This window comes from Biomphalaria glabrata, chromosome 3 (genome assembly GCF_947242115.1).
Source record: "Biomphalaria glabrata chromosome 3, xgBioGlab47.1, whole genome shotgun sequence".
NCBI classification, from domain to species: domain Eukaryota; kingdom Metazoa; phylum Mollusca; class Gastropoda; family Planorbidae; genus Biomphalaria; species Biomphalaria glabrata.
The window spans coordinates 33879922-33892807 of record NC_074713.1 but is presented as its reverse complement, the minus strand read 5'-3'; the positions used below and the strand labels follow the sequence as shown (position 1 = coordinate 33892807).

General features: G+C 43.8%; 1 protein-coding gene across 1 annotated transcript in view; it reads left to right on the top strand.

Moving 5' to 3' along the window:
- The first annotated feature begins 52 nt into the window (after window positions 1-52).
- Window positions 53-12886, top strand: part of LOC106057117 (testis-specific serine/threonine-protein kinase 2-like) — a 57682-nt gene continuing 44848 nt past the window's right edge. Inside the window, exon 1 of the mRNA XM_056024648.1 lies at window positions 53-481. Within this exon, the coding sequence (XP_055880623.1) occupies window positions 188-481 (294 nt within the window). The 5' untranslated portion in view covers window positions 53-187. The remainder of the gene's footprint in view (window positions 482-12886) is intronic.

The following is a 12886-nucleotide window of genomic DNA, read 5'->3' as shown; positions in this document are numbered from 1 at the left end:
AAAGTGACGCAACTTCCGTGTTTTGTGACTTTATACATTTCTTGTTTTAGCATCGAAGAGCACTGCGAAAAAATGGGCAATTCGAGCAAATGATAGCGTCTAGACTCCGTTCATTCCCGGTGTTGAGACAAGATTAATCAAACTAAATTGGATGCTTCGATTCGGCTAACTACACAAACAAATACCAATGGCGGAAGTGACTGGCTCTGTGGTCAAAGAGTTTGCCACATCTGACGATGAGGTCTACTTAAAAAAACTTGGGTACAGTATAGGGACCACCATTGGCGAAGGGTCTTATGCGAAAGTGAAGAGTGCTTACAGTGAGAAACTGCAGAAGCGCGTAGCGATGAAAATTATTAATAGACGCAGTGCTCCGAAAGACTTTAAAGAAAAATTCCTTCCCCGAGAATTAAAATGCATGAAAGCTGTTAATCACCAGAACGTTATCAAGTTGTATGAAATTATTGAGTTTGAGCAAAAGGTAGGTCGTTAAGGCATTGTCGCAACCTTCGTAAGATGAACTGGTCGCTAGATCTAGATCTTCTAAGCAAGAAGTAATAAAAAACAGAACTCTAGATATAGATTTGCTCTGACACCTTTCTTTCTGAAGATTAGTATAAATCTCTAGACTAGTCTAGATCCATCTGGATTTAGATCTAGAGTCTAAGACTACATCTAATCTAGATACTAAGACTACTTTAATCTAGATCTAGATCTGTGTCTAAAAAAAAAGAAGGAACTTTTAAGGTAAAGAAGATTTCTAAAGTAACAAGCCACGTTGTCACTATGAACTGAACCTGAGAGCTGGCCTGTTTATCTTACTTTTCCTTTCAATACTTCTGCGAAGATGTCGCGGTGACTGTGGTAGACGATCTGTTACCGAGTGTGAGATTTTATGAAGTTTAAAACTTTTCCCTTGCCCTGTCGCTACAATCACTTCGCCAGAAAGCAGTTATTTTCTCTCTATGGTATTAAATAATGTATGCTGGTTGAACTAGTAGATCTATGAACAATTGTTTCATTGCTGGTTGAACTAGTAGATCTATGAACAATTGTTTCATTGCTGGTTGAACTAGTAGATCTATTAACAATTGTTTCATTGCGCTAAACAGTAAAATATTTTCTTGGCCACAACAAGTCGGAAATAGCTTGTTGCAAAAGTTTCATGGTACAATTTTTTTTTTGAAGCCCTGATCCTGGATGGGGAGCCCTCATAATTGTCTTTAGAGTTGAGTCTAAGACTCTTAGAACTCTCGGCCAATGGAAGCTTGCCTCCATCTGTCTGTCTGAACAAGTTTCTGTCTGGAGAAGATCCACGCAGTTGTAAATATTATTTCCATGTTACCAATGGCGTGTATCCAAGACGCTCAGCTTAGAAGCGAGGCAAAAGTCCGAGCACACAGGTGGAAACTCCCCCTAGTCATTCTCTGTACCACATCAGCCGTGCAGGTGTCCGCTATAGGATCGCTGTTTTGATAGTGATAAGTTAGTTGTGGGCTTCCATTCCCGTAAGTGCAATGCACTTTGTTCTTAATTTCCCCAAAGGAGGTTCTTTTAGCATTATCGTCTCCTCTAACGACTGTTTCCACCCGAGCGCCAATGTGAGGCTGAGAAACATTGCCAGGAATGGCGAGCCCTAGTCTGATGAGCAGAACCCTGGTCTAACACTAGTATGCGAAATCTCTAAGAGCACAGTTTACAAGTCTGGCTGATTTATTTGTTTTTGTTTTGTTTTTATTTAAGCGTAGATCACTCTGTTACATCACTGCTTATGCCCCCTGTATTCTTGTTTATGCTTCTAAGTTCCGTTTCGTTGGCAAATAATTCTGCATCACAAAACGAGTAATGACTAAATAGTCATTCAAGAAATGTTAGTCCTGGACACTAATTAAATCATGGTAGACAATTTTTTTGTATTGTATTGTGTAGTGACTGAAGTCCGTCTGTGACGTACACACTGACACGCCAGAATCTCAAAAACTAGTGAAGCTAAGGAGCAACAGTTTTTGACCTTAGTGTGTGACTCGCCAAATGTATGGGCTAAGGCTCCTTTTTTTTCCTTCTAAAAGCAAAATGTTTTATTTTTAAAATTAATTATGAAAGCCATTTATCCCGTAAAAAGTACACCCTTTTAAAGTAATACATAAACGTCAAGGTTGGTGATTTGTGTGTATTTTGTTTAGAATATCCTCTAATACAGTTTTGTCAAGTGTCTAAATAATGTTACCAAAATATTTTCCTATTACCTATTTGTTATGTTTTTTGGTGTATTAAATTCAAACAGTGAACAGAAGTAGTATAGAACAAAGGTATGTACATCCTATTCGAACTATTTGTAAAGTGAGATTCTATATGCAGTGGTTCGTGTAATGGAGGCACCCTGCACTAAAGACCAGAGACTAATAGAGTCGTACCAAAAGCCAATGAAACGCTTAACGTAAGTCCAGGATTTCTTCCAGAACACAGAAATGAGAAATGATTATTTGCCCAATGGCCTGTGATTGAAAGGCCAATAACATCCATGAGTAGTGAGGCCAATAACATCCATGAGTAGTGAGGCCAATAACATCCATGAGTAGTGAGGCCAATAACATCCATGAGTAGTGAGGCCAATAACATCCATGAGTAGTGAGGCCAATAACATCCATGAGTAGTGAGGCCAATAACATCCATGAGTAGTGAGGCCAATAACATCCATGAGTAGTGAGGCCAATAACATCCATGAGTAGTGAGGCCAATAACATTCATGAGTAGTGAGGCCAATAACATCCATGAGAAGTGAGGCGAATAACATCCATGAGTAGTGAGGCGAATAACATCCATGAGTAGTGAGGCGAATAACATCCATGAGAAGTGAGGCCAATAACATCCATGAGTAGTGAGGCCAATAACATCCATGAGAAGTGAGGCCAATAACATCCATGAGTAGTGAGGCCAATAACATCCATGAGTAGTGAGGCCAATAACATCCATGAGTAGTGAGGCCAATAACATCCATGAGTAGTGAGGCCAATAACATCCATGAGTAGTGAGGCCCATAACATCCATGAGTAGTGAGGCCAATAACATCCATGAGTAGTGAGGCCAATAACATCCATGAGTAGTGAGGCCAATAACATCCATGAGTAGTGCACACCAGAACTCCAACCAGAAAGCTTTTTGTTTACACCTAGAAAATCTTGCAATGCTTATGTTGGTGTAAGTATGCAGGCGACATGCAAGACCTTGACCTTGTACATTTGGTGTATGTATGCAGGCGACAAGAAAGACCTTGTACATTTGGTGTATGTATGCAGGCGACAAGCAAGACCTTGTACATTTGGTGTATGCATGCTGGCGACATGCAAGACCTTGTACATTTGGTGTATGTATGCAGGCGACAAGCAAGACCTTGTACATTTGGTGTATGTATGCAGGCGACAAGCAAGACCTTGTACATTTGGTGTATGTATGCAGGCGACATGCAAGACCTTGTACATTTGGTGTATGCATGCTGGCGACATGCAAGACCTTGTACATTTGGTGTATGTATGCAGGCGACATGCAAGACCTTGTACATTTGGTGTATGTATGCAGGCGACATGCAAGACCTTGTACATTTGGTGTATGTATGCTGGCGACATGCAAGACCTTGTACATTTGGTGTATGTATGCTGGCGACATGCAAGACCTTGTACATTTGGTGTATGTATGCAGGCGACATGCAAGACCTTGTACATTTGGTGTATGCATGCTGGCGACATGCAAGACCTTGTACATTTGGTGTATGTATGCAGGCGACAAGCAAGACCTTGTACATTTGGTGTATGTATGCAGGCGACATGCAAGACCTTGTACATTTGGTGTATGTATGCAGGCGACATGCAAGACCTTGTACATTTGGTGTATGTATGCAGGCGACATGCAAGACCTTGTACATTTGGTGTATGTATGCAGGCGACATGCAAGACCTTGTACATTTGGTGTATGTATGCAGGCGACATGCAAGACCTTGTACATTTGGTGTATGTATGCAGGCGACATGCAAGACCTTGTACATTTGGTGTATGTATGCAGGCAACATGCAAGACCTTGTACATTTGGTGTATGTATGCAGGCGACATGCAAGACCTTGTACATTTGGTGTATGTATGCAGGCGACATGCAAGACCTTGTACATTTGGTGTATGCATGCTGGCGACATGCATGACCTTGTACATTTGGTGTATGCATGCTGGCGACAAGCAAGACCTTGTACATTTGGTGTATGTATGCAGGTGACATGCAAGACCTTGTACATTTGGTGTATGCATGCAGGCGACATGCAAGACCTTGTACATTTGGTGTATGTATGCAGGCGACATGCAAGACCTTGTACATTTGGTGTATGCATGCTGGCGACATGCAAGACCTTGTACATTTGGTGTATGTATGCAGGCGACATGCAAGACCTTGTACATTTGGTGTATGTATGCAGGCGACATGCAAGACCTTGTACATTTGGTGTATGTATGAAGGCGACAAGCAAGACCTTGTACATTTGGTGTATGCATGCTGGCGACATGCAAGACCTTGTACATTTGGTGTATGTATGCAGGCGACATGCAAGACCTTGTACATTTGGTGTATGCATGCTGGCGACAAGCAAGACCTTGTACATTTGGTGTATGTATGAAGGCGACATGCAAGACCTTGTACATTTGGTGTATGTATGAAGACGACATGCAAGACCTTGTACATTTGGTGTATGTATGCAGGCGACAAGCAAGACCTTGTACATTTGGTGTATGCATGCTGGCGACATGCAAGACCTTGTACATTTGGTGTATGTATGCAGGCGACATGCAAGACCTTGTACATTTGGTGTATTTATGCAGGCGACATGCAAGACCTTGTACATTTGGTGTATGCATGCTGGCGACATGCAAGACATTGTACATTTGGTGTATGTATGCAGGCGACATGCAAGACCTTGTACATTTGGTGTATGTATGCAGGCGACATGCAAGACCTTGTACATTTGGTGTATGTATGCAGGCAACATGCAAGACCTTGTACATTTGGTGTATGTATGCAGGCGACATGCAAGACCTTGTACATTTGGTGTATGCATGCTGGCGACATGCAAGACCTTGTACATTTGGTGTATGCATGCAGGTGACATGCAAGACCTTGTACATTTGGTGTATGTATGCAGGCGACAAACAAGACCTTGTACATTTGGTGTATGTATGCTGGCGACATGCAAGACCTTGTACATTTGGTGTATGTATGCTGGCGACATGCAAGACCTTGTACATTTGGTGTATGCATGCAGGCGACAAGCAAGACCTTGACCTTGTACATTTGGTGTATGTATGCAGGCGACATGCAAGACCTTGTACATTTGGTGTATGTATGCTGGCGACATGCAAGACCTTAACCTTGTACATTTGGTGTATGTATGCAGGCGACATGCAAGACCTTGTACATTTGGTGTATGTATGCTGGCGACATGCAAGACCTTGTACATTTGGTGTATGTATGCTGGCGACATGCAAGACCTTGTACATTTGGTGTATGTATGCTGCCGACATGCAAGACCTTGTACATTTGGTGTAAGTATGCTGGCGACATGCAAGACCTTGTACATTTGGTGTATGTATGCTGGCGACATGCAAGACCTTGTACATTTGGTGTATGTATGCAGGCGACATGCAAGACCTTGTACATTTGGTGTATGCATGCTGGCGACATGCAAGACCTTGTACATTTGGTGTATGTATGCTGGCGACATGCAAGACCTTGTACATTTGGTGTATGTATGCTGGCGACATGCAAGACCTAGTACATTTGGTGTATGCATGCTGGCGACATGCAAGACCTTGACCTTGTACATTTGGTGTATGTATGCAGGCGACATGCAAGACATTGTACATTTGGTGTATGTATGCAGGCGACATGCAAGACCTTGTACATTTGGTGTATGTATGCAGGCGACATGCAAGACCTTGTACATTTGGTGTATGTATGCAGGCGACATGCAAGACCTTGTACATTTGGTGTATGCATGCTGGCGACATGCAAGACCTTGTACATTTGGTGTATGTATGCAGGCGACATGCAAGACCTTGTACATTTGGTGTATGTATGCAGGCGACATGCAAGACCTTGTACATTTGGTGTATGCATGCTGGCGACATGCAAGACCTTGTACATTTGGTGTATGTATGCAGGCGACAAGCAAGACCTTGTACATTTGGTGTATGTATGCAGGCGACAAGCAAGACCTTGTACATTTGGTGTATGTATGCAGGCGACATGCAAGACCTTGTACATTTGGTGTATGTATGCAGGCGACATGCAAGACCTTGTACATTTGGTGTATGTATGCAGGCGACATGCAAGACCTTGTACATTTGGTGTATGTATGCAGGCGACATGCAAGACCTTGTACATTTGGTGTATGTATGCAGGCGACATGCAAGACCTTGTACATTTGGTGTATGTATGCAGGCGACATGCAAGACCTTGTACATTTGGTGTATGTATGCAGGCGACATGCAAGACCTTGTACATTTGGTGTATGCATGCTGGCGACATGCATGACCTTGTACATTTGGTGTATGCATGCTGGCGACAAGCAAGACCTTGTACATTTGGTGTATGTATGCAGGTGACATGCAAGACCTTGTACATTTGGTGTATGCATGCAGGCGACATGCAAGACCTTGTACATTTGGTGTATGTATGCAGGCGACATGCAAGACCTTGTACATTTGGTGTATGCATGCTGGCGACATGCAAGACCTTGTACATTTGGTGTATGTATGCTGGCGACATGCAAGACCTTGTACATTTGGTGTATGTATGCAGGCGACATGCAAGACCTTGTACATTTGGTGTATGTATGCAGGCGACATGCAAGACCTTGTACATTTGGTGTATGCATGCTGGCGACATGCAAGACCTTGTACATTTGGTGTATGTATGCTGGCGACATGCAAGACCTTGTACATTTGGTGTATGTATGCAGGCGACATGCAAGACCTTGTACATTTGGTGTATGTATGCAGGCGACATGCAAGACCTTGTACATTTGGTGTATGTATGCAGGCGACAAGCAAGACCTTGTACATTTGGAGTATGTATGCAGGCGACATGCAAGACCTTGTACATTTGGTGTATGTATGCAGGCGACATGCAAGACCTTGTACATTTGGTGTATGTATGCAGGCGACATGCAAGACCTTGTACATTTGTTGTATGCATGCTGGCGACATGCAAGACCTTGTACATTTGGTGTATGTATGCTGGCGACATGCAAGACCTTGTACATTTGGTGTATGTATGCTGCCGACATGCAAGACCTTGTACATTTAGTGTATGTATGCAGGCGACATGCAAGACCTTGTACATTTGGTGTATGTATGCAGGCGACATGCAAGACCTTGTACATTTGGTGTATGTATGCAGGCGACATGCAAGACCTTGTACATTTGGTGTATGTATGCAGGCAACATGCAAGACCTTGTACATTTGGTGTATGTATGCAGGCGACATGCAAGACCTTGTACATTTGGTGTATGCATGCTGGCGACATGCAAGACCTTGTACATTTGGTGTATGCATGCAGGTGACATGCAAGACCTTGTACATTTGGTGTATGTATGCAGGCGACAAACAAGACCTTGTACATTTGGTGTATGTATGCTGGCGACATGCAAGACCTTGTACATTTGGTGTATGTATGCTGGCGACATGCAAGACCTTGTACATTTGGTGTATGCATGCAGGCGACAAGCAAGACCTTGACCTTGTACATTTGGTGTATGTATGCAGGCGACATGCAAGACCTTGTACATTTAATGTATGTATGCTGGCGACATGCAAGACCTTGACCTTGTACATTTGGTGTATGTATGCAGGCGACATGCAAGACCTTGTACATTTGGTGTATGTATGCAGGCGACATGCAAGACCTTGTACATTTGGTGTATGTATGCTGGCGACATGCAAGACCTTGTACATTTGGTGTATGTATGCTGCCGACATGCAAGACCTTGTACATTTGGTGTAAGTATGCTGGCGACATGCAAGACCTTGTACATTTGGTGTATGTATGCTGGCGACATGCAAGACCTTGTACATTTGGTGTATGTATGCAGGCGACATGCAAGAACTTGTACATTTGGTGTATGCATGCTGGCGACATGCAAGACCTTGTACATTTGGTGTATGTATGCTGGCGACATGCAAGACCTTGTACATTTGGTGTATGTATGCTGGCGACATGCAAGACCTTGTACATTTGGTGTATGCATGCTGGCGACATGCAAGACCTTGACCTTGTACATTTGGTGTATGTATGCAGGCGACATGCAAGACATTGTACATTTGGTGTATGTATACAGGCGACATGCAAGACCTTGTACATTTGGTGTATGTATGCAGGCGACATGCAAGACCTTGTACATTTGGTGTATGTATGCAGGCAACATGCAAGACCTTGTACATTTGGTGTATGCATGCTGGCGACATGCAAGACCTTGTACATTTGGTGTATGTATGCAGGCGACATGCAAGACCTTGTACATTTGGTGTATGTATGCAGGCGACATGCAAGACCTTGTACATTTGGTGTATGCATGCTGGCGACATGCAAGACCTTGTACATTTGGTGTATGTATGCAGGCGACAAGCAAGACCTTGTACATTTGGTGTATGTATGCAGGCGACAAGCAAGACCTTGTACATTTGGTGTATGAATGCAGGCGACATGCAAGACCTTGTACATTTGGTGTATGCATGCTGGCGACAAGCAAGACCTTGTACATTTGGTGTATGTATGCTGGCGACATGCAAGACCTTGTACATTTGGTGTATGTATGCAGGCGACATGCAAGACCTTGTACATTTGGTGTATGTATGCAGGCGACATGCAAGACCTTGTACATTTGGTGTATGTATGCAGGCGACAAGCAAGACCTTGTACATTTGGAGTATGTATGCAGGCGACATGCAAGACCTTGTACATTTGGTGTATGTATGCAGGCGACATGCAAGACCTTGTACATTTGGTGTATGTATGCAGGCGACATGCAAGACCTTGTACATTTGGTGTATGTATGCAGGCGACATGCAAGACCTTGTACATTTGGTGTATGTATGCTGGCGACATGCAAGACCTTGTACATTTGGTGTATGTATGCAGGCGACATGCAAGACCTTGTACATTTGGTGTATGTATGCAGGCAACATGCAAGACCTTGTACATTTGGTGTATGTATGCAGGCGACATGCAAGACCTTGTACATTTGGTGTATGTATGCAGGCGACATGCAAGACCTTGTACATTTGTTGTATGCATGCTGGCGACATGCAAGACCTTGTACATTTGGTGTATGTATGCAGGCGACATGCAAGACCTTGTACATTTGGTGTATGTATGCTGGCGACATGCAAGACCTTGTACATTTGGTGTATGTATGCTGCCGACATGCAAGACCTTGTACATTTAGTGTATGTATGCAGGCGACATGCAAGACCTTGTACATTTGGTGTATGTATGCAGGCGACATGCAAGACCTTGTACATTTGGTGTATGTATGCAGGCGACATGCAAGACCTTGTACATTTGGTGTATGTATGCAGGCAACATGCAAGACCTTGTACATTTGGTGTATGTATGCAGGCGACATGCAAGACCTTGTACATTTGGTGTATGCATGCTGGCGACATGCATGACCTTGTACATTTGGTGTATGCATGCTGGCGACATGCAAGACCTTGTACATTTGGTGTATGTATGCAGGTGACATGCAAGACCTTGTACATTTGGTGTATGCATGCAGGCGACATGCAAGACCTTGTACATTTGGTGTATGTATGCAGGCGACATGCAAGACCTTGTACATTTGGTGTATGCATGCTGGCGACATGCAAGACCTTGTACATTTGGTGTATGTATGCAGGCGACATGCAAGACCTTGTACATTTGGTGTATGTATGCAGGCGACAAGCAAGACCTTGTACATTTGGTGTATGCATGCTGGCGACATGCAAGACCTTGTACATTTGGTGTATGTATGCAGGCGACATGCAAGACCTTGTACATTAGGTGTATGTATGCAGGCGACATGCAAGACCTTGTACATTTGGTGTATGCATGCTGGCGACAAGCAAGACCTTGTACATTTGGTGTATGTATGCAGGCGACATGCAAGACCTTGTACATTTGGTGTATGTATGCAGGCGACATGCAAGACCTTGTACTTTTGGTGTATGTATGCAGGCGACATGCAAGACCTTGTACATTTGGTGTATGTATGCAGGCGACATGCAAGACCTTGTACATTTGGTGTATTTATGCAGGCGAAATGCAAGACCTTGTACATTTGGTGTATGCATGCTGGCGACATGTAAGACCTTGTACATTTGGTGTATGTATGCAGGCGACATGCAAGACCTTGTACATTTGGTGTATGTATGCAGGCGACATGCAAGACCTTGTACATTTGGTGTATGTATGCAGGCGACATGCAAGACCTTGTACATTTGGTGTATGTATGCAGGCGACATGCAAGACCTTGAACATTTGGTGTATGCATGCTGGCGACATGCAAGACCTTGTACATTTGGTGTATGCATGCAGGTGACATGCAAGACCTTGTACATTTGGTGTATGTATGCAGGCGACAAACAAGACCTTGTACATTTGGTGTATGTATGCTGGCGACATGCAAGACCTTGTACATTTGGTGTATGTATGCTGCCGACATGCAAGACCTTGTACATTTGGTGTAAGTATGCTGGCGACATGCAAGACCTTGTACATTTGGTGTATGTATGCTGGCGACATGCAAGACCTTGTACATTTGGTGTATGTATGCAGGCGACATGCAAGACCTTGTACATTTGGTGTATGCATGCTGGCGACATGCAAGACCTTGTACATTTGGTGTATGTATGCTGGCGACATGCAAGACCTTGTACATTTGGTGTATGTATGCTGGCGACATGCAAGACCTTGTACATTTGGTGTATGCATGCTGGCGACATGCAAGACCTTGACCTTGTACATTTGGTGTATGTATGCAGGCGACATGCAAGACATTGTACATTTGGTGTATGTATGCAGGCGACATGCAAGACCTTGTACATTTGGTGTATGTATGCAGGCGACATGCAAGACCTTGTACATTTGGTGTATGTATGCAGGCGACATGCAAGACCTTGTACATTTGGTGTATGCATGCTGGCGACATGCAAGACCTTGTACATTTGGTGTATGTATGCAGGCGACATGCAAGACCTTGTACATTTGGTGTATGTATGCAGGCGACATGCAAGACCTTGTACATTTGGTGTATGCATGCTGGCGACATGCAAGACCTTGTACATTTGGTGTATGTATGCAGGCGACAAGCAAGACCTTGTACATTTGGTGTATGTATGCAGGCGACAAGCAAGACCTTGTACATTTGGTGTATGTATGCAGGCGACAAGCAAGACCTTGTACATTTGGTGTATGCATGCTGGCGACAAGCAAGACCTTGTACATTTGGTGTATGTATGCTGGCGACATGCAAGACCTTGTACATTTGGTGTATGTATGCAGGCGACATGCAAGACCTTGTACATTTGGTGTATGTATGCAGGCGACATGCAAGACCTTGTACATTTGGTGTATGTATGCAGGCGACAAGCAAGACCTTGTACATTTGGAGTATGTATGCAGGCGACATGCAAGACCTTGTACATTTGGTGTATGTATGCAGGCGACATGCAAGACCTTGTACATTTGGTGTATGTATGCAGGCGACATGCAAGACCTTGTACATTTGGTGTATGCATGCTGGCGACATGCAAGACCTTGTACATTTGGTGTATGTATGCAGGCGACATGCAAGACCTTGTACATTTGGTGTATGTATGCAGGCGACATGCAAGACATTGTACATTTTGTGTATGTATGCAGGCGACATGCAAGACCTTGTACATTTGGTGTATGTATGCAGGCGACATGCAAGACCTTGTACATTTGGTGTATGTATGCAGGCGACATGCAAGACCTTGTACATTTGGTGTATGCATGCTGGCGACATGCAAGACCTTGTACATTTGGTGTATGTATGCAGGCGACATGCAAGACCTTGTACATTTGGTGTATGTATGCAGGCGACATGCAAGACCTTGTACATTTGGTGTATGCATGCTGGCGACATGCAAGACCTTGTACATTTGGTGTATGTATGCAGGCGACAAGCAAGACCTTGTACATTTGGTGTATGTATGCAGGCGACAAGCAAGACCTTGTACATTTGGTGTATGTATGCAGGCGACATGCAAGACCTTGTACATTTGGTGTAAGTATGCAGGCGACAAGCAAGACCTTGTACATTTGGTGTATGCATGCTGGCGACAAGCAAGACCTTGTACATTTGGTGTATGTATGCTGGCGACATGCAAGACCTTGTACATTTGGTGTATGTATGCAGGCGACATGCAAGACCTTGTACATTTGGTGTATGTATGCAGGCGACATGCAAGACCTTGTACATTTGGTGTATGTATGCAGGCGACAAGCAAGACCTTGTACATTTGGAGTATGTATGCAGGCGACATGCAAGACCTTGTACATTTGGTGTATGTATGCAGGCGACATGCAAGACCTTGTACATTTGGTGTATGTATGCAGGCGACATGCAAGACCTTGTACATTTGGTGTATGTATGCAGGCGACATGCAAGACCTTGTACATTTGGTGTATGTATGCTGGCGACATGCAAGACCTTGTACATTTGGTGTATGTATGCAGGCGACATGCAAGACCTTGTACATTTGGTGTATGTATGCAGGCGACATGCAAGACCTTGTACATTTGGTGTTTGTATGCAGGCGACATGCAAGACCTTGTACATTTGGT